General features: G+C 47.1%; 1 protein-coding gene across 1 annotated transcript; it reads left to right on the plus strand.

The window, feature by feature from the left end:
• The first annotated feature begins 20,858 nt into the window (after positions 1 to 20,858).
• Positions 20,859 to 21,713, plus strand: LOC141022003 (uncharacterized). Its single transcript, XM_073497874.1, has one exon. It carries the CDS (start codon positions 20,859 to 20,861, stop codon positions 21,711 to 21,713), a length of 855 nt encoding a protein of 284 aa, XP_073353975.1.
• Positions 21,714 to 22,020: the final 307 nt, after the last annotated feature.

Here is a 22,020-nt window from a genome sequence, read left to right on the forward strand (position 1 = left end):
AGCTGAAAGAAAGATTGAATGCCGGTTTATGATTTATAAATGACAAGCATAAAGCGATGCAAGATCAGAAGGAGAAGACAGATGCAGATGCACATTATTAAACCGGAGTCTAACATTGGAGGGGTTAGAAAGATAAAGGAATCGGCGGTTTAAGAGGGGACTAATGGTACCTGCCGGATTATCATTTTCTAAAAAGGTAAAACCGCCTACCTTGGAATGGAAGGTACAGATCTAAAATGTCTAAGTAAGGGAAAAACAAGTTTCACATATTGATATGATAATTTCAGATCTGCAGCGTATCAGTAAATCAAAATATATTCAGGCTCAAAATACAGGTGTTTAAGTAGTTCATCAGGTCCAGATGAGTTTTATTTATACGAAGAAGATGTTTTAAGGATGAAAAAGGGGATTATGAATGCGACTGCGTAAGAAAATGTCAGATCTGAGGTCGTCATTTATACTACGGAGATGAACAAAGAAGAACAGCTTCGAACTTCTATGAACGCCGAAACACTAATGGAGGATCTAGAGCAAGGAAAGGGGAAACTTACTGTTGCTGACGGAGCACGGAAGGCGCGCCGCGTTTCTCTGGTACGTTCAGGTTGATGCAGCGGCCGGAGATGAGGTCGAGGGCGGAGCTTGACGACGGCGGCCGCGCGTGAGGGGCAGGTCAGCGCAAGGAAGAAGAGGAAGCAAGGAGGCACGGGGGGGGGGGGGGTGAAAAGGACCCCCCGATCTTATTTATAAGGTGAAGGGATAAGTGACAGGTGCGAAAATCGAGGAGCCCAAAAGTTGGATATGTGACAGAGCTGTCGCCTCAATTGTCGGAGGCTCATTAATGATGGTGAGATATACACCGTTTTTAATAACAGGTGACGTCATGGCGGTTTATTATGATCTTGGAAGATGACGTCGGGGCAGTTTACAAGATGTACGTGAAGGTACTGAAGGAGGAACTTTCTAAGTGTTGAAGATTGACATGAACAGGTTCAAATCAATCTGGGGCCTAATGTTGGGGATATTACTACTGAGTATAAACCGGCCATGAGGGGCCGGGTTATACCCATAAAGAGTTATTCATATTGAAGCCCATGAAGACAAGGAATATGGCGCTTTACGGAGGAGATGTAACATGAAGGCCCAGGGCCCAAGGGCGGATTAAGGCCTGTAGACATAAACCGCCGTTGATATGTAACTTGTGTTGTAAGATAGGAAAGGGTAGACACCGAGCTGGACACGTTTATGAGCCGTCCTCGGGATTCTGTAAACCGACGGGCGTCAACCTATGTATATAAAGGGACGACCCGGCGGCGGTTTAGGGACAAGAAACAACAACTCGAGAGCCAGGCATAGCGGATTCGCTCCCTGGTCATCGAAACCCTAGCAATTCCACATCAACTGGATTAGGCCTTTACCTTCACCGCAAGGGGCCGAACCAGTATAAACTCCCCGCGTCCTTTGTCCGCTTTAACCCCTTTAAGCTAACCCGTCGCAATGGCTCCACGACTAAGTCCTTTCACTAGGATATCTGCCGTGACAAAACCACGACAGGTCCCAAGCTGTGTGTCTTAGGGTCGATGGTAACATGGACATGGGATTTTACCCAGCTTCGGGCTTTCTCGAAGAGATAATACCCTACATGCTGCTTGATTGACTTTGATGAGTATAGGGGTTACAAGAGTTGATCTACCTCGAGATCGTATGTTGTGGTCTAAACCTGAGGGTATGATGAATAATGTCATGATGATCTATCGACTAGCCTAGCCTCGGTTTATATAACATACCGGAGGCCTAGGATAACAAGAGTCCTAGTCGAATACGTAGGTGGACAGGAGTCCTTGTCTTGATCATCAAGTCTTGTGGAATATCCCTTGTATGCGGCATGGGCTGTCCGAACTGGCCCATGAGTGAACCGCCATGGGGGTCCTCGGCCCGATCCAGCTGGTCGGGAGACGACGTGGTGAGTACCCCCTAGTCCAGGACACCGTCAGGCGCGCGCGGTGACGAAGGCGTCGGAGGCAGGGCGCGGCGTCGTCGGGGCAGAGGGGCAGCCTGGCGGCGTCATCGGGGCAAAGAAGAACTAAAACAAAATTTTCACAAGTGCTGGCTTATTAGACAGCATTGGTCCCGGTTTGTGGCACCAACCGGGACTAAAGGGGGCCCCCTTTAGTCCCGGTTGGTGCCACCAACCGGGACGAAAGGTCTCTTTTCAGCAGCCCAAAGGGCGGGAAACAGAGACCATTGGTCCCGGTTGGAGGCACCAACCGGGTCTAAAGGGGGGCATTGGTCCCGGTTGGTGCCACGAACCGGGACCAAAGCCCACCTTTAGTCCCGGTTGGTGCCACCAACCGGGACCAAAGGCCTTGCGTTGCCCGCGGCCAAAAGTTTAGTCCCACCTCGCTAGTTGAGAGGGGCTCGGAGTGGTTTATAAGCCCCACTGCGGCTGCCCTCTCGAGCTCCTCTCAAATGCAGGCTTATGGGCCTAATCTCACGCTATGCTGCCTGTGGGCCTACTGGGCCTTCTGCGAGCCTGAATCCTGGCCCATGGTTGGGTTTCTAGTCGTATTCAGGCCGTGGTGGCCCAATAGGTGGTAGTTTTTTTTCCAGTTTTTTTGATTTCTTTTTTGCATTATTTATTTTCTTTTGTTTTTTGCTTTATTTTTTAATTCTTTTTTGCTTTCAGGTCAGAAAAATATAAACTTTCTGTTAGTGCCATTAGTTTTCAAATTTGAATAGTTTAAATTTGAATTAGTTGAAATTTGTGTGAATCACTAGTTTGTGATTAACTTTACTATAAAATAATTTTGGGGTGATTCTTTTTCCTGCTATTTAATATTACTGTGTTTTATCATTATATTCAAAAACAGTTTTTGTTATTTTAGTTTCTAACAAAAAAAACCTTTATGATAATTCTTTTTGCTATTAAAGTTTCTAACAAAAAAAGTTCTTTATGAAAATTATTTTTGCTTTTAATGTTTTGAACAGAAAATACTTTCGTAATTTTAGTTGCATAAATTTTAGTTTATTATTTTTGCTATTAGAGTTTCATAAAAGTTTTCTAGTTCATTCTTTTTTATATGGACAATCTCTTTCGAAGAATTAGGGTTTCGGACGAAAACTCATCTGTTACAAAGGGATTTCATTTTTTGAACTTATTTGAACTCCAGACTTTTTGTGTGTTCAAAATGCACCATTCAAAGCCACATAATCAATTTTCAACCCTTTCTGACTTCATTTGTTATTTTTCATGCATTTACTGATTTTTTTGAGCTATATGACCCTGAAATTGAAAAGCACTACAAATGAACTCTGAAAAGGTTGAAAGTTGGCATGGTATCATCATTTCACCCACGTATCATGTGCTAAAAAGTTGAGAGGGTTACGGCAAAAAATGGATGCACTTCGTGTACAAAATGGACAATCTCTTTCAAAGTATCAGGGTTTCGGACAAAAAATCATCTATTACAAAGGGATTTCATTATTTTGAACTTATTTGAACTCCAGATTTTGTGTGTGTTCAAAATGCACCATTCAAAGCCACATCATCAATTTTCAACCCTTTCTGACTTCGTTTGTTATTTTTCTTGCATTTACTGATTTTTTGAGCTATATGACCCTGAAATTGAAAAGCACTTCAAATGAACTCTGAAAAGGTTGAAAGCTGGCATGGTATCATCATTTCACCCACATAGCATGTACTAAAAAGTTGAGAGGGTTACTGCAAAAACTGGATGCACTTCGTGTACAAAATGGACAATCTCTTTCGAAGTATGAGGGTTTCATACGGAAACTCATCTGTTACAAAGGGATTTCATTATTTTGAACTCTAGACTTTTTGTGTGTTCAAAATGCACCATTCAAAGCCACATCATCAATTTTCAACCCTTTCTGACTTCATTTGTTATTTTTCATGCATTTTCTGATTTTTTGAGCTATATGACCCTGAAATTCAAAAGCACTTCAAATGAACTCTGAAAAGATTGAAAGTTGGCATGGTATCATCATTTCACCCACATAGCATGTGCGAAAAAGTTGAGAGGGTTAGGGAAAAAACTGGATGCACTTCGTGTACAAAATAGACAATCTCTTTCGAAGTATCAGGGTTTCATACGGAAACTCGTCTGTTACAAAAGGCATTTCATTTCTTCACATGTAGCTGCAGTGATATTCTAGATCAAAGGCATCATCATAATAGTTGTTGATAGAAAGTCTTCACTTTTTCTTCGCTTGTGTCCTTTGCTTATTGCGCCGTAACCATGGATAATCTTCATCGTTTAACAGGGTGCTTGGGTCAGCCTTGACTTTGAAGGGAGGAATTTCATGAAACTTTTCATAATCTTCAGACATGACTGTCTTACCCTCCACTCCCACGATGTCTCTTTTTCCTGAAAGAACTATGTGGCACTTTGGCTCATCGTATGATGTGTTCGCTTCCTTATCTTTTCTTTTTCTCGGTTTGGTAGACATGTCCTTCACATAGAAAACCTGCGCCACATCATTGGCTAGGACGAATGGTTCATCTGTGTACCCAAGATTGTTCAGATCCACTGTTGTCATTCTGTACTATGGGTCTACCTGTACCCCGCCTCCTGACAGATTGACCCATTTGCACTTAAACAAAGGGACCTTAAAATCATGTCCTTTCCCCTCTTGGTTGCTGCATCAAAGCCGACACCGTTGTTTTGGTTGGTGCTCTTCTGATCTTGGGCGATCGTGTAAAATTTATTCCCATTTATCTCGTATCCTTTGTAAGTCAATACAGTCGAAGATAGTCCCCTGGACAACGAGTACAACTCATCAGAAACAGTGTTGTCACCTCCGAGACGTGTTTCCAACCATCTGCCGAAAGTCCTGATGTGTTCACATGTAATCCAGTCGTCACACTGCTCCGGGTGTTTGGAGCGCAGACTGTTCTTGTGTTCATCGACATACGGGGTCACTAAGGTAGAGTTCTGTAGAACTGTGTAGTGTGCTTGAGACCAAGAATGCCCGTCCCTGCATATTATTGAGTCCCCTCCTAGCGTGCCTTTTCCAGTCAGTCTCCCCTCATACCGCGATTTAGGGAGACCAATCTTCTTCAGGCCAGGAATAAAGTCAACACAAAACCCAATGCCATCCTCTGTTTGATGGCCCATGGAGATGCTTCCTTCTGGCCTAGCGCGGTTATGGACATATTTCTTTAGGACTCCCATGAACCTCTCAAAGGGGAACGTATTGTGTAGAAATACGGGGCCCAGAACAACAATCTCGTCGACTATATGAACTAGGACGTGCGTCATGATATTGAAGAAGGATGGTGGGAACACCAGCTCGAAACTAACAAGACATTGCACCACATCACTCCTTAGCCTTGGTATGATTTCTGGATCGATCACCTTCTGAGAAATTGCATTGAGGAATGCACATAGCTTCACAATGGCTAATCGGACGTTTTTCAGTAGAAGCCCCCTCAATGCAACCGGAAGCAGTTGCATCATAATCACGTGGCAGTCATGAGACTTTAGGTTCTGGAACTTTTTCTTTGGCATATTTATTATTCCCTTTATATTCGACGAGAAGCCAGACGGGACCTTCATACTAAGCAGGCATTCAAAGAAGATTTCCTTCTCTTCTTTGGTAAGAGCGTAGCTGGCAGGACCTTCATACTGGTTTGGAGGCATGCCGTATTTTTCTTGCAAACGTTGTAGGTCCTCCCGTGCCTCCGGTGTATCTTTTGTTTTCCCATACACGCCTAAGAAGCCTAGCAGGTTCACGCAAAGGTTCTTCATCACGTGCATCACATCGATTGAAGAGCGGACCTCTAGGTCTTTCCAGTAGGGTAGGTCCCAAAATATAGATTTCTTCTTCCACATGGGTGCGCGTCCCTCAGCATCATTCAGAATAGATAGTCCGCCGGGACCCTTTGCAAATATTACGTGTAAATCATTGACCATAGCAAGAACGTGATCACCGGTACGCATGGCGGGCTTCTTCCGGTGATCTGCCTCGCCTTTGAAATGCTTGCCTTTCTTTCGACATTGATGGTTGGTCGGAAGAAATCGACGATGGCCCAGGTACACATTCTTCCTGCATTTGTCCAAGTATATACTTTCGGTGTCACTAAACAGTGCGTGCATGCGTGGTATCCCTTGTTTGTCTGTCCTGAAGGTTACTGAGAGCAGGCCAATCGTTGATGGTTACAAACAACAACGCATGCAGGTCAAATTCCTCCTGTTTGTGCTCATCCCACACACGTACACCTTTTCCATTCCACAGCTGTAAAAGTTCTTCAACTAATGGCCTTAGGTACAGATCAATGTCATTGCTGGGTTGCTTAGGGCCTTGGATGAGAACTGGCATCATAATGAACTTCCGCTTCATGCACATCCAAGGAGGAAGGTTATACATACATAGAGTCACAGGCCAGGTGTTGTGATTGCTGCTCTGCTCCCCGAAAGGATTAATGCCATCCGCGCTTAAACCAAACCATACGTTCCTTGGGTCACCTGCAAACTCAGCCCGGTACTTTCTCTCGATTTTTTCCACTGCGACCCGTCAGCGGGTGCTCTCAACTTCCTGTCTTTCTTACGGTCCTCTCTGTGCCATCACATCAACTTGGCATGCTCTTCGTTTCTGAACAGACGTTTCAACCGTGGTATTATAGGAGCATACCACATCTCCTTGGCAGGAACCCTCTTCCTAGGGGGCTCGCCGTCGACATCACCAGGGTCATCTCGTCTGATCTTATACCGCAATGCACTGCATATCGGGCATGCGTTCAAATCCTCGTACGCACCGCGGTAGAGGATGCAGTCATTAGGGCATGCATGTATCTTCTGCACCTCCAATCCTAGAGAGCATACGACCTTCTGTTGCGTACGTACTGTCGGGCAATTTGTTATCCTTTGGAAGCTTCTTCTTCAATATTTTCAGTAGCTTCTCAAATCCTTTGTCAGGCACAGCATTCTCTGCCTTCCACTACAGCAATTCTAGTACGGTACTGACCTTTGTGTTGCCATCTTCGCAATTGGGGTACAACCCTTTTTTGTGATCCTCTAACATGCGATCGAACTTCAGCTTCTCCTTTTGACTTTCGCACTGTCTGCTTGTATCAACAATGACCCGGCGGAGATCATCATCAGGCACATCGTCTGGTTCCTCTTGATCTTCAGCAGCTTCTTCCCCCATTGCAGCATCACCGTATTCAGGGGGCACATAGTTGTCGTCGTCCACTTCTTCTTCGCTGTCTTCCATCATAACCCCTATTTCTCCGTGCTTGGTCCAAACATTATAGTGTGGCATGAAACCCTTATAAAGCAGGTGGGTGTGAAGGATTTTCCGGTCAGAGTAAGACTTCGTATTCCCACATATAGGACATGGACAACACATAAAACCATTCTGTTTGTTTGCCTCTGCCACTTCAAGAAAATTATGCACGCTCTTAATATACTCGGAGGTGTGTCTGTCACCGTACATCCATTGTCGGTTCATCTGCGTGCATTATATATAATTAAGTGTGTCAAAAACCATTACAGAACATAATGAATAGATAAGTGACCAAATTAATAGAAGTTCATCATCACATTAAAACCAAAGTACATACATAGTTCTCATTGAACAACATATAGCTCTCCAGAGCATCTAATTAAACCATACATTGAAACTATGTAAAACATTTCAATGTAACAACAAATGCGATCATAATCGCAACCAAGGTAACAATTGATCCAATGGCATAATGATACCAAGCCTCGGTATGAATGGCATATTTTCTAATCTTTCTAATCTTCAAGCGCATTGCATCCATCTTGATCTTGTGATCATCGACGACATCCGCAACATGCAACTCCAATATCATCTTCTCCTCCTCAATTTTTTTATTTTTTCCTTGAAGTAATTGTTTTCTACTTCAACTAAATTTAACCTCTCGACAATAGGGTCGGTTGGAATTTCCGGTTCACATAAGTCCTAGATAAATAAAATCTATGTCACGTTGGTCGGCATAATTGTCATAAACAATAAATGAACCAAATAGTTATAAAAGATAATATATACCACATCCGAATCATAGACAGGATGAGGGACGAGGGCCGACGGGGGCGGATACCAAAACCATCGCACTATATAATAACAAGCAATAATAAAAGTAAGAAAATTAGAAAAGTATCTATCTAATCATACAAGTAAGATTGTTTCCTTTCAGAAAGAAGATAAGAACAAGAGGCTCACCACGGTGGTGCCGGCGACGAGATCGGCGCTGGCGATCGACGGCGGTGAAGACGGGGACGGGACGTGACGGACCACTAAATCTAGACAAATCTTGAGGAAAATGGAGCTTGGAGGTCGAGTTTGGAGAGGAGAAAGCTTAACTAGTGTGGCTCGGGCATTTCATCGAACACCTCATGTGCATAGGAGGTGAGCTAGAGCACCAAAAAGCCCTCCCCTCACCGGCCAGAAAAATAGAGCAGTGGAGTGCTCTGCTCGCGGGGTATATATAGGCACATCATTGGTCCCGGTTCGTGGCTGCCAATGGATGTGGGCCAGGAGTGAGGCCCATTTGTCCCGGTTCGTGTCTGGAACCGGGACAAAAGGGTCCAGACGAACCGGGACCAATGCCCCTTGAGGCCCGGCCGGCCCTCTGGGCGCACGAACCGGGACTGATGCCCCCATTGGTCCCGGTTTGTGACTGAACTTGGACTAATGGGCTGGCCAGGCCTGAACCAAAGCCCTGTTTTCTACTAGTGTGTCCCTAGTATGCCTCTACTTGACTAGCTCGTTAATCAAAGATGGTTAAGTTTCCTAACTATAGACATGTGTTGTCATTTGATGAACAGGATTACATCATTAGAGAATGATGTGATGGACAAGACCATCCGTTAGCTTAGCATAATGATCACTTAGTTTTATTGCTATTGCTTTCTTCATGACTTATACATGTTCCTCTGACTATGAGATTATGGAACTCCCGAATACCGGAGGAACACCTTGTGTGCTATCAAATGTCACAACGTAACTGGGTGATTATAAAGATGCTCTATAGGTGTCTCCGAAGGTGTTTCTTGGGTTGGCATAGATCAAGATTAGGATTTGTCACTCCGTGTATCAGAGAGGTATCTCTGGGCCCTCTCGGTAATGCACATCAATTTAAGCCTTGCAAGCAATGTGACTAATGAGTTAGTTGCGGGATGATGCATTACGGGACGAGTAAAGAGACTTACCAGTAACGAGATTGAACTAGGTATGAGGATACCGACGATCGAATCTCGGGCAAGTAACATACCGATGACAAAGGGAACAACGTATGTTGTTATGCGGTTTGACCGATAAAGATCTTCGTAGAATATGTAGGAGCCAATATGAGCATCCAGGTTCCACTATTGGTTATTGACCGGGCATGTGTCTCGGTCATGTCTACATAGTTCTCGAACCCGTAGGGTCCACACGCTTAACGTTCGATGATGATTTGTATTATGAGTTATGTGATTTGATGACCGAAGTTTATTCGGAGTCCCGAATGAGATCACGGACATGACGAGGAGTCTCGAAATGGTCGAGAGGTAAAGATTCATATATTGGAAGGCTATATTCGGACATCGGAAAGGTTCCGAGTGATTCGGGTGTTTTTCGGAGTACCGAGGAGTTACGGGAATTCACCGGGAGAAGTAATGGGCCTTATTGGGCCATGCGGGAAAAGATGAGGCAGGCCAAGGGGAGGTGGCGCCCTCCATGGGTCCGAATTGGACTAGGGGAAGGGGGCGGCGCCCCCCTTGCCTTTTCCTACTCCCTCTCTCTTTCCCTCTTTCCTTCTCTCCTACTCCGAAAAGGAAAGGGATTCCTACTAGGACTTGGAAGTCCTAGTAGGACTCGATACTCTTGGCACGCCCCTAGGGGGCCGGCCTCTCTCCCTCCTTCCTTTATATACGTGGGCAGGGGGCACCCCAAAGGCACTCCAAGATTTGTCTTAGCCGTGTGCGGTGCCCCCCGCGACAGTTACACACCTCGGTTATATCGTCGTAGTGCTTAGGCGAAGCCCTGCGCCGGTAACTTCATCATCACCGTCGCCACGCCATCGTGCTGACGAAACTCTCCCTCATCCTCAATTGGATCAAGAGCTCGAGGGACGTCATCGTGCTGAACGTGTGCTGAACACGGAGGTGTCGTACGTTCGGTACTTGGGTCAGTTGGATTGCGAAGACGTTCGACTACATCAACCGCGTTACTAAACGCTTCCGCTTTCGGTCTACGAGGGTACGTGGACACACTCTCCCCGCTCGTTGCTATGCATCTCCTAGATAGATCTTGCGTGATCGTAGGTAAAATTTTGAAATACTGCGTTCCCAACAAGGAACTCTATTCAGGACATGACACGAAGTCAATAGAGCCTCCCCCACCATGCTTTACATAAACCGATAGTGTCTAACATGGCATTCACCAAGTCAGTCAACGTGCGGTTTTTCCTCTCGGCAACCCCATTTGATTGGGGTGAATAGGGAGGCGTCCTCTCATTAATAATACCATGTTCCTCACAAAATTCATCAAATACTTTGGGAAAATACTCTCTACCACGATCGGACCTAAGACGCTTGATCTTTCTCTCTAGTTGATTTTCAGCTTTAGCTTTATAGATTTTAAAGTAGTCTGATGCTTCATCTTTAGTTTGCAATAAATAAACATAGCAAAATCCAGTTGCATCATCAATCAAAGTCATGAAATATCTCTTTCCACCTTTTGTCAACATACCATTCATCTCACAGAGATCAGAATGTATGAGTTCTAGAGGTGCCAAGTTTCTCTCCTCGGCAGCCATATGAGGCTTTTGAGGCTGCTTCGATTGCACACAACTATGGCACTTAGAAACTTTGGCAACGGTAAAATTCGGAATTAAACTCATACTGGATAGCCGAGACATTAAACCAAAATTAATATGACATAAACGAGAGTGCCAAACACTTGCATCATCATTAGCACTAGCACAAATTTGGTTTACTGATTTACTACAAAAATCTGAAAGGGAAAAGAGGAACAAGCCTCCGCACTCATAGCCTTTTCCTATAAATTGTCCAAATCTCGACACGATAAATTTAATCGACTCGAAAACTACCTTAAACCCATCTCGACATAGAAGGGAGCCGCTAACTAGATTCTTGTTCATAGTAGGGACATGCTGCACGTTCCTTAGTTGCACGATCTTTCTTGAAGTAAACTTCAGATCCACTGTGCCAATGCCACGAACAGAAGCATGTGACCCATTCCCCATTAGGACGGAAGAATCCCTTGCGACCTGATAAGAAGTAAACAGGGAGACATCAGCACACACATGAACGTTAGCACCCGAATCAATCCACCATGAAGATGATTGAAATACTGAAAGCACAATAGGTAAATTACCATACCCATCAGTATTGCTAGCGGTCACCATGTTGACAGTCTTGGAGCTCGTTTTCCCTCTGCGGTCTGCACGTTCAAGGCATTCCTTGGAAAAGTGTCCGGGATTCCTACAGGCGTAGCACTCTAGCTCAGCCTTGTTGAACTTTTTCGTCTTGAAGGTAGTAGTCTTGGTAGGCTTGTTGAAAACAGGTTTCTTCTTTCTTTTGTTCTTGTTCTGTGGGTACCTCTGCACCATATTGGCGTAGGCTGAACCTCACCTCCTTTCTCAGTAGTGTCTTTAGCCCGAGCTTTTTCTTTAACATCAAGAGATGCAATCAGATTTTCAACTTATATCTCCTGTCTCTTATGTTTCAGAGTTGTGGTGAAATTCCTCCATGAAGGAGGTAGTTTTGCAATCCTGCACCCAGCCACGAATTTGTCGAGTAGAACACACTTAAGGAGTTCAAGTACCTTCACAATGCACTATATCTCATGAGCTTGTTCAACCACAGAACAGTTGTTCACCATCTTGTAGTCATGAAAACTCTCCATGATGTACAGTTCACTGCCTGCATCAGTTGCACCGAATTTTGCATTCAGTGCATCCCACAGTGTCTTTCCGTCATCTATGTGCATGTACACATCACACAGACAGTCAGCAAGAACACTCAGAATGCATCCCACAAACATAGTATTGGCTTCCTGGAATTTTCTCTGATCTTCATTGGATATTTCCTCTGGAGCACCAACACTAACGTGGAAAACTTTCAGAGCAGTAAGCCAGAGCGTGGTCTTCACATGCCACCTCTAAAAGTGCACACTGATAAACTTATCCGGCCTCAGTGCATCAGCGAATCCAGCCATAGTGAACTCAGAAAATTGCCTACAATTAGGTTTTTGTATTGTTGGAAAATTAGGCAAGTTCATGATTAATTCCAGTAAATAATTCATGACTATAACAAATACTAGCATGCAACAATCTAGCAAACTAGAAGAACAGCAAAACATGCAGAACAGTAGCGCACAGGAAACAACAACTGTAGAGAGAGACATGAACAGATGATGTTGGACGTACTGTTCGTTAGCTATTGTGGGTGCGACGGTGTTGATGACGATGTTGGCGACGATCTGTTGCTGACGGCGATGAAGACGACGATGAGTAGCACCGCCCAACTTGGACGGAATACGACCCGTGTTGACGAATTTGAGCAGTCGCATAGAGCGCTTCCCAAAAACCTAATTCGTCCTCTCCCGGTGCAGGATCGCAAGGACGAACGGTTCCGGAGACCTGCTCTCCCACGCGCCGATGCACGCCGGCGTTTGGGATGGAGTAGACAACGATGGCGGCGCAAGTTGTGAGATGAGGCAAAACCCTAGGTGTTTTTTCGGTGTGTCTTGGCCGCAGCCGGTAGCAGCATATATATTACGACCCGATGCGGTATTGTGTCGCGATTACAATCCCAAACCGACTTGGTTTCTAAATTGTATACTTACCGGACAAGAAATCATTAACTTGTCTGCCAAGACATAAAAATAAAATGGCAAAAGGAAGCTGCGCCCCTGCAAGGAGACGGACCGGATTTCAGCGGACCATTCACGCGCATGTCGCACGTACGCGCCGCCTCGCTCGCCACGCCACGGCTTGGCCCGACCCGGCCTTCCCTTTCTCTTCTCAACACACCACTTAGAGTGGTGGAGAGAACCCACTATATAAAGAGGTCCAACTCTTCTTCAACTTCCGGGGTGGAACTAAACTTTTAGCACCACCACTTGCCATTTTACACATGGGCCACTATTTGAGATTCAGAAATTGTTATGGGCCTAGCCCATTAATTCTAACAATTATTACATGAAAATCACCAAAATGCAACTGGAGAATCAAGACAAAAGCGGCCTGTGAACATCAACGTACTTCTGTTATCCAGAGAAGATAGATTCACAGGAAAATAATTTGCTACCCATGGTGGTAGCTACTCACGCATGCAACGGCCGACACATGGCTCCGACACACATGTACTTTCCTGGTGGCTATTCACAAAAAGTACAATGTGTAGCAGGTATGTCAGAACGGGTACAGCCTAGCGACCAGAGTAGCAGGTAGACGCAAGGCCCAAACTATCTTCTAACCAGGACGCTCAAACCCAGCATCTTAGCAGGCCAGTCCTATTAATCAAACAAGCACCCAGCATCTGAGCAGATGATTCTATAAATAAGCAGTCGACCCCAAGGCGTAAAGTCAACCAAGCACACCAAGAACACAATGCCTACAAACAGCCAGCTGAAGAGTAGCAGCCAAAGCTTCAGCTCCACCACCGCCTTGACAATATTGCATAGACTAGGCGGAGATGGTACTACATCAAGCTATAATGCGATTCAAACTGGCTTCCATGTAAGTGACGTTTTTCTTCCCATTCATGGAGCCTCACAATTCAAATAAATTTGGTATTGTAAATTGTTTCTGTTAGAGTAGTCATTATGGTATACGACTTCTAGCCAAGTCAGTTTTGTATCCCTACCCCAAGTCGGTTTGTACCCTCTTATATACTCTTGTATGCCGCATCAAATCATCAATAAGCAACAGTTTTATTCAGCTTTCATGGTATCAGATACCGGTCGCAGGGTTTAGGGTATGGCTCCGCCAACGCCACCGCCGCCGCCGCCGCCCGGCTACTTCGAGCGCCGGGCCGCCCTCATCGCCAAGGCTGCCAACGCCGCGGCCGCTTCTCTCTCGGCCCTCACCATAGCTCCACAAAACTACCCTGCACCCATCCTCGCCGCACCAATATCTCTTGCTGACACAATCTCCGACGTCAACCCCTACATCCCCATAGTTCTTGATCTCGCCGCCCACAACTACTACCATTGGAGACATCTCTTCGATCTCCACCTCGGCCGCTGCAACCTGCGCTCGCATGTCGCCGCCAACTGTCTTCCCCGCCCCGACGATCCGCAATGGTTGAAAGACGATCTCGCGATCGTCCAGTGGTTCTACACCCGCATCACCACCGAGATCTTCAACATGCTCGATCACGACGGCGCCACCGCTGCCAACATCTGGAACTCCCTCCGTCAGCTCTTCCAAAGCAACACCGACGCTCGGAAAAACGCTCTCCACACCGAGCTTCGCAATATGGTGCAAGGAGACGCCCCGGTGAACCTGTTCTGCCAGCGCGTTAAGACCATTGGTGATGAGCTCCGCGAACTCGGCGATACAGTTAGCGATTCACAACTAATCAATATCGTCGTCGTCGGCCTCAGCGAAGACTTTGACAAGCAAGCCTCGTTCATACCGATGATACGGCCCCCTCCTACCTTCGCTGAAGTTCGTTCCTTGCTACAACTCGCGGCGGAAACACAAGCTCGCAAGGACTCTCGCCCCAAGGTCTTTCATGCTGCGGCTCGTCCTCCTCTGTCGTCTACACCAGCGCCACCTTCCAGGCCGGCTCCTGCCGCCGGGCCGTCCGCATCGTCATCTGTTCAACCGCCCCCAGGCTGGCGTCCTAGTCCGAACTACCGCGGCAAAAACCCTATCTACAGGCCGCCGTCGACTCGTTCGGTTCCGCCTACGACATCACTAGCACCGAGTCCTGCACCACCCACCAGTGCTCCATCTGCGGTTGCATGGCGGCCTCCTCATGATCCTTGGACGGGGCTTGTGCAAGCATGGCCCATGCCCTGGTCCGCTCCGTCCACCCTCGGTGCTCCGCCGTCATACTCAGGTGCCTGGCAACCCGGCCTTCGGCCGCCTACTGGTGCTCCCGGGGTTCTCAACCCCCGACAGCCGGCCAATGCCTATCACGCCGCCCCGACGTATGCTCCTTATGGTCATTACACCAGCGACGGCGGCGCCTACTACACACCTCAGTCGGCCCTGCTCCCGACGCCACCCCCACCACAGCCGGCCAATGCCTACTACACTCCCCAGCCGGCCCTACTGCCTTCACCATCGTATCCGCCGGCACTGCTTCCGACGCCACCCTCACCTGCGACGCCGAGCTGGGATCAAGCTGCCTTTCTCCAGGCCATGAATAACTTTGCTGCACAAGGAAACTCAGGTACGGATTGGATCTTTGTTCAGGGGCCTCTAGTCATATGTCTGCATCTAGTAATTGGTTATCTTCTTGCACTAAATCTCCTTTCCCTTCCATTATCCTTGGAGATGGATCATCTATTCCTATATATTGTGTTGGTCAGGCTCAACTTCCCTCTTCCACCAAAACTCTTTTACTTCGCGATGTTCTAGTTGCACCCGCCCTCATTAAAAATCTTATCTCTGTTCGCCAATTTACTTGCGACAATCTAGTTTCGGCTGAATTTGACCCTTTTGGTTTATCTGTGAAGGATTACCTGACCAAGGCCGAGATCGCTCGCTTCAATAGCTCCGGTGATCTTTATTCTCTTAATGGAGTTCCTGCCGCCACCCCTCCAACATCCATGCTGGCCTCCGTCGATCTCTGGCATCGTCGCTTGGGCCATCCCAACCCCGCCGTCTTAGCTTCTATGCTTAGTGAATTTACCATACCATGTAATAGGGACTCTCATAATTCTGTGTTTTGCGAGTCTTGTCAATTAGGCAAACATGTGCGTCTTCCCTTTAGTTCCTCTAGTTCTTGTAGCACTTATCCCTTTGAATTAATACATTGTGATTTATGGACCTCTCCCATTGCAAGTGTTTCGGGTTTTAAATACTACCTTGTTATCCTAGATGATTTCACCCACTTTGTCTGGACTTTTCCTCTACGCAACAAATTCGAGGTCCATTCTCTTTTCCTTAATTTTCAACGCTATGTGTCTGTTCACTTCTTCCTCCCAATTCGCTTTATCCAATGTGACAATGGTCGCGAGTTTGATAACATTAAAAATCGTACTTTCTTCTTACAACATGGCATCCTGCTTAGGTTCTCATGTCCCTACACATCCTCTCAAAATGGTAAAGCAGAACGCTCTCTTCGCACCCTCAATGATATAGTTCGCACTCTCCTCATTCAATCATCTATGCCTCCCAAGTTTTGGGCTGAAGCCCTACACATGGCCACCTTCCTTCTAAATATTCGACCTTCTAAAACTAAACCCATCACTACTCCCTATTATTCCCTCTTTCTTTCCCACCCCGACTACTCCGCGGTTCGTGTTTTCGGCTGTCTCTGTTTTCCCAATTCCTACGCCACTTCTGCAAATAAATTGTCACCACGCTCTATCCCATGTGCTTTTCTCGGCTTCTCTGACGAGCACAAAGGCTATCGCTGTCTCGACCTTCACACCGGACACGTTCATGTCTCTCGTCATGTCACGTTTGCTGAGCACATTTTTCCTTTCTCACAACGCACTACTACACCATCCAACACCCCTAGCTCCGCAAACACCCCCTCTCCCCGTCCTTTCCAACTATATACTCCCCTACCTGCCAAACACAACTTATCACCACCACCATTAACACCCACCATAGCGAATCCCAACCATACACTCACCCCACCCGAGACGTCCCCAACACCCCCGGCCCCTGCTCCCTCCCCAACACCCCCGGCCCCTACTCCCACTGCACCACCCAGCCCTGCTCCCACTCCACCACCCAGCCCTACTCCTTCGTCCAACTCTTCCGCTGCGCCGGACTCACCAGTACCCACCTTACCCCCTCGTGCTACTTCCTACAGCAGCCCCGATTAATGATCATCGCATGCGTACTAGGGCCAAATCAGGATTTCATCAACCCCAAGACCGCATAAACCTTCATACCTCCGTATCTCTCACTTCTCTTCCAAAGAACTACAAAACTGCTCTACTTGATCCCAATTGGGCCGCTGCCATGCAAGAAGAATATAATGCTTTACTTCAAAACAACACCTGGCAACTTGTTCCTCGTCCTCCCAATACAAATATTGTTTCTGGCAAATGGATTTTTCGCCAAAAGTTCCACTCCGATGGGAGCCTCTCACGATATAAAGCCAGGTGGGTTTGTCGTGGCTTTTCTCAGCAACAAGGAATTGATTACGAAGAAACCTTCTCTCCTGTTGTTAAACCTAGCACCATTCGCACCGTTCTTAGTGTTGCTGTCTCCTCTTCATGGCCCATTCACCAACTTGATGTTAAAAATGCTTTCCTCCATGGTTCCCTTCAAGAAACTGTCTATTGCCAGCAACCTCTGGGTTTTGAAAATCCATCCTTTCCAACTCATGTATGTCTTCTTCAGAAATCTCTCTACGGTCTTAAACAGGCCCCACGAGCTTGGTTTCAATGCTTCTCCTCCTTCATTCAAACAATAGGCTTCACCCCATCTCTCTCCGACACCTCTCTTTTTGTGTATCATCAAACTTCTGACACTGCCTATTTACTTCTCTATGTAGATGATATCATTCTTACCGCCTCCTCTCAAAAGTTCTTAGATCATATTGTCTCTCTTCTTAGATCTGAATTTTCTATGACTGACCTAGGACTCCTTCATCATTTCTTAGGCATTGCTGTTGTTCGAGATTCCTCCAGCCTTTTTCTTTTCCAACGCCAGTATATTCTTGATCTTCTTAATTGTGTTGGTATGCTTGACTGTCAATCATCTCGCACTCTTGTCGATACTAGTTTTAAACTTTCGGCTACCGGTGAACCCTTTTCCGATCCTACTCTATCGTAGCCTAACAGGTGCTCTCCAATATCTCACCATTACTCGTCCTGAAATCTCTTTTGTTGTTCAACAAGCATGTCTCTATATGCATGATCCCCGGGTTCCTCACTATAATCATGTTAAACGCATTCTTCGGTGTTTAAAAGGAACTCTCAATCATGGTCTCCACCTCAATAATTCTTCTCCAAACTCGCTTACCGCATACTCTGATGCAGACTGGGCTGGTTGTCCTGACACTCGAAGGTCCACTTCCGGTTTTTGTGTTTTTCTTGGTAACAATTTGATTTCTTGGTCTTCGAAAAGACAGGTTACAGTCTCACGTTCGTCGGCCGAGGCTGAGTATCGCGCTGTGGCACATGCCGTTGCAGATACAATCTGGATTCGGCAGTTACTCTCCGAGCTACACAGGCCTATTGAGCAGGCCACTATTGTCTACTGTGACAACATATCAGCAGTCTACATGACCAGCAATCCAGTTCAACACCGACGCACAAAGCATATTGAGATTGATATTCATTTTGTTCGTGAAAAGGTTGCTCTTGGTCAGGTTCGGGTGCTTCATGTTCCCTCTACGGCTCAGTTTGCTGACATTTTCACCAAGGCACTGCCTACTAAGCCGTTTCAAGATATCTGTTTCAGTCTCAACGTCGTCGAGCCTGCCGTTGATACTGCGGGGGGATGTTAGAGTAGTCATTATGGTATACGACTTCTAGTCCAAGTCAGTTTTGTACCCCTACCCCAAGTCGGTTTGTACCCTCTTATATACTCTTGTATGCCGCACCAAATCATCAATAAGCAACAGTTTTATTCAGCTTTCAGTTTCAAGTGTGATATTGTGATAAGCACGTGATAGAAATACATCATGCCAACTTTCCAAATTTATTAGACATCCTCATGTTCAAATTAAATGTGCATAAAAACAGAAATAATACTTCATCTATTTTATTTGTGGGCACCCTAAAAGGTCGGAAACTTGTGTTATTTTTCTCAGAACTTCCATACAACACTTAAAAATTAACTGAGCATAACGAAAATATGTGCAAAGCTACAGAAACTCAAAAAGGCTTGGCTCAAGTGCCCCCCCCCCCCCCCCCTTTTTTCTGTCCACAAACATATTTTTAAAGTATAAAACTATTATTCCCTATAGTACGTATAGATGTTAACTTTTTCGTAAAATTTCATTAAGAGATCATTTATCCACATATTTGTATTTCATGTGTAACTCACAGATTAGATGTTTCCTGATCGTTTTTTACATGTAAGTTAGGCATGTTACATGTACATGTGGAACCGATTTCTGAATTTTATCAAACACCTAATTGCAGTTTCTGAATTTTAAAATTCCAGGCTCACTAGAGTCCATGAGACAAATGTTAGCACTATTAAACGGTGGCTTACTTGTCATCTTGTAAATGATATAACCAGTTCGTCTTTTCCATTTATAGGATCATTTTTTCATATCGTCTCCATTCTTAACCTTTGCATGTGAGGCAATGTTTATATTAGGCGTACCCTTTGTTTAATAGATTCTTCCATATCGCTATGGCGACTCGCGTCCTCATTTCTATACCCATTGGACGGTACTGTGATAATGATGCTATGAATTTTGCTTTGAAAAATTATCTTACTCGCTCTTTAACGCAAGAAAGGAACTTATATATAAAGTTCCTGACCCGCGCACAAAATACTGTATGCAACAGAAAGATGGATATGATGCAACTGGCTGCTACAACATGGATTGCCCTGGTTTCATACGGGCAGATGGTGCTGTTATAGCTCCTGGTGATGCTATACATCAAGTTTCTGATGTCCCCAATGGGCCTATATAAAATATCACACTGAGGGTGGTTAAGGTAAGAGTTTTGTCCTTTTTGTATGCCTTTTATGATCATGTTACTTCCCTCGTGAAAACCTTACTATGTTGCCGATAAAGGTGTAGCATTTATTTATAATCCAGAAAAAACTTGTCATAACTTATGTCAAAAGTATAAATATGAAGGGCCTTAACCTGAGCACTAATCAATTTCAGGACAAAACAAGTGGAGACTGGTGGGTGCATTACGGCTTTAACAAAATTCCAACAAGTGTAGGATACTTTCCGAAGTCGTTGTTCAGCTACTTAGCACAAAAGGTGAACCGAATGGCTTTTGGTGCATTTGTTATATCTAAAAAAGCAATTCCAACTCCTCCAATGGGCAGTGGTGCCTTCCCAAATGGTGGCAAGGGTCGCGTCGCATCATTCACCGATCTTCGATTCATTGATCAGAATGGAAATAGCAGACCAATCACAGCAAACGTGACCATGTAAGTAACAGATGCCAAATGCCTCTATTACTGCTATAAAAATGCTAAATGCTTTTATGGTGGGCCTGGAGGTTGTTGTAATAAGCCACGGCGTGTGTGGTCGGGCTCGTCGGGCACGACGGATTCGCGCGGGACGTGCGGGACACACTGATGCAGTCGGGCGCGACGGATGCACGCGGGACGTGCGGGACGCAACGGAAGCGTGGCGTGTGTGCGTGTGTGGTGTGCGTTGCGCATGTATATGTGTGGGTAGTGGCCAAGGTAGACAGGCTAGGCTGTTGATCCGTTGCGAGCCGGACGCGGCGTGCGCGTTGAGCACGTCGTGGGCATGCGGATAGCGCCCGTGCATGCAGCAGGGTGGAGTGGGCTGCGTCTAGGCGGAAGCGTGGGCGGTGCGTTTGCTGCTAAGACTATAAAGCCGGCTGTAATCCTGTTTATCAGCGGGGCAAGTACTAGTCAGTTTGAGATAAAAAGAAAAGGCTGTACGTGCGGCTGAAAAAAAAAACTGTGCGTCCTCTGCCTCCAGCTACGTGTGAGAGAGAGCGGCAGCAACAATTGGTATACAGAACTTCGGTTCGGGCGATCACCGGCGACCATGGCGCTCGTTCCACACGGCGGCGGCGCGTGCGGATCGGCGACGATGGCGATACCTATGCTGACCGCGGACAACTACACGGTCTGGGCCATCCAGGCGCAGGCGATCCTCGACGTGCACACCGTGTGGGAGGCGGTGGCGCCAGGCGACGCGGCGGTGAACGCGCGGAAGGACAAGACGGCGCGTGCGTTGCTACTCGGGGCGTTGCCGGAGGATGTGTTGCTGCAGATGTCGACGAAGCTCACCGCCAAGGAGGTATGGGACTCCCTGAAGGTGAGGTTCGTCGGCGCCCATCGGGTCCGTGCGGCGAAGCTGGCGACGCTGTGCGGCGAATTTGACCGCCTGAAGATGGCGGACGGCGAGGAGCTCGACGTGTACGGCGGGAGGCTCGCGGCGATGGCGGCGAGGTACGCCAACCTCGGGGAGACGCTGGGCGACATGGCGCTCGTCAAGAAGCTGCTTGATACGGTGCCGGATCGGCTCATCCCCGTCGTCGCCGGCATCGAGCAGTTCCACGACGTGACGACGATGGCGTTCGACGAAGCGCTCGAACGGCTGCGCGCGTTCGACGAGCGAGTTCGGCGTCGACGGCAGGACAGCGGCGACCGGGTGGACGGACAGCTCCTGTTCACGGCGGCGCAGTGGCGAGCGCGGGAGCGGCAGCAAGGCGGAGCACAGGACGACGACGACGGGCGTAGCATGGTGTCGGGGAGCGGCGGCAACAGGCGCAGGCGCTGCTATAAGTGCGGGGAGCACGGGCACTTCCGGCGCGAGTGCCCGCAGCTGTGGAAAAGACCGGTGGTGGAGCAGGCTCTCTTGGCCGGCGCCAACGTCTACGACAACGGACTCCTCTAGGCCGTGGCTTAGGGGGTGTGTGTTGTTATAAGCCACGGCGTGTGTGGTCGGGCTCGTCAGGCGCGACGGATTCGCGCGGGACGTGCGGGACGCACTGATGCATTCGGACTCGTCGGACACGACGGATGCGCGCGGGACATGCGGGGTGCAACGGAAGCGTGGCGTGTGTGCATGTGTGGTGTGCGTGTGTGCGCATGTATGTGTGTGGCGTAGTGGCCACGCTAGACAGGCTAGGCTGTTGGATCCGTTGCGAGCCGGATGCGGCGTGCGCGTTGAGCACGTCGTGGGCATGCGGATAGCGCCCGTG

This window comes from Aegilops tauschii, chromosome 4, assembly GCF_002575655.3.
Source record: "Aegilops tauschii subsp. strangulata cultivar AL8/78 chromosome 4, Aet v6.0, whole genome shotgun sequence".
Taxonomy (NCBI): Eukaryota; Viridiplantae; Streptophyta; class Magnoliopsida; order Poales; family Poaceae; genus Aegilops; species Aegilops tauschii.

Bases quoted from the DNA above. Each gene is read 5' to 3' on its own strand.
- LOC141022003 (XM_073497874.1), top strand. From the start codon at position 20,859: ATGGCGCTCGTTCCACACGGCGGCGGCGCGTGCGGATCGGCGACGATG.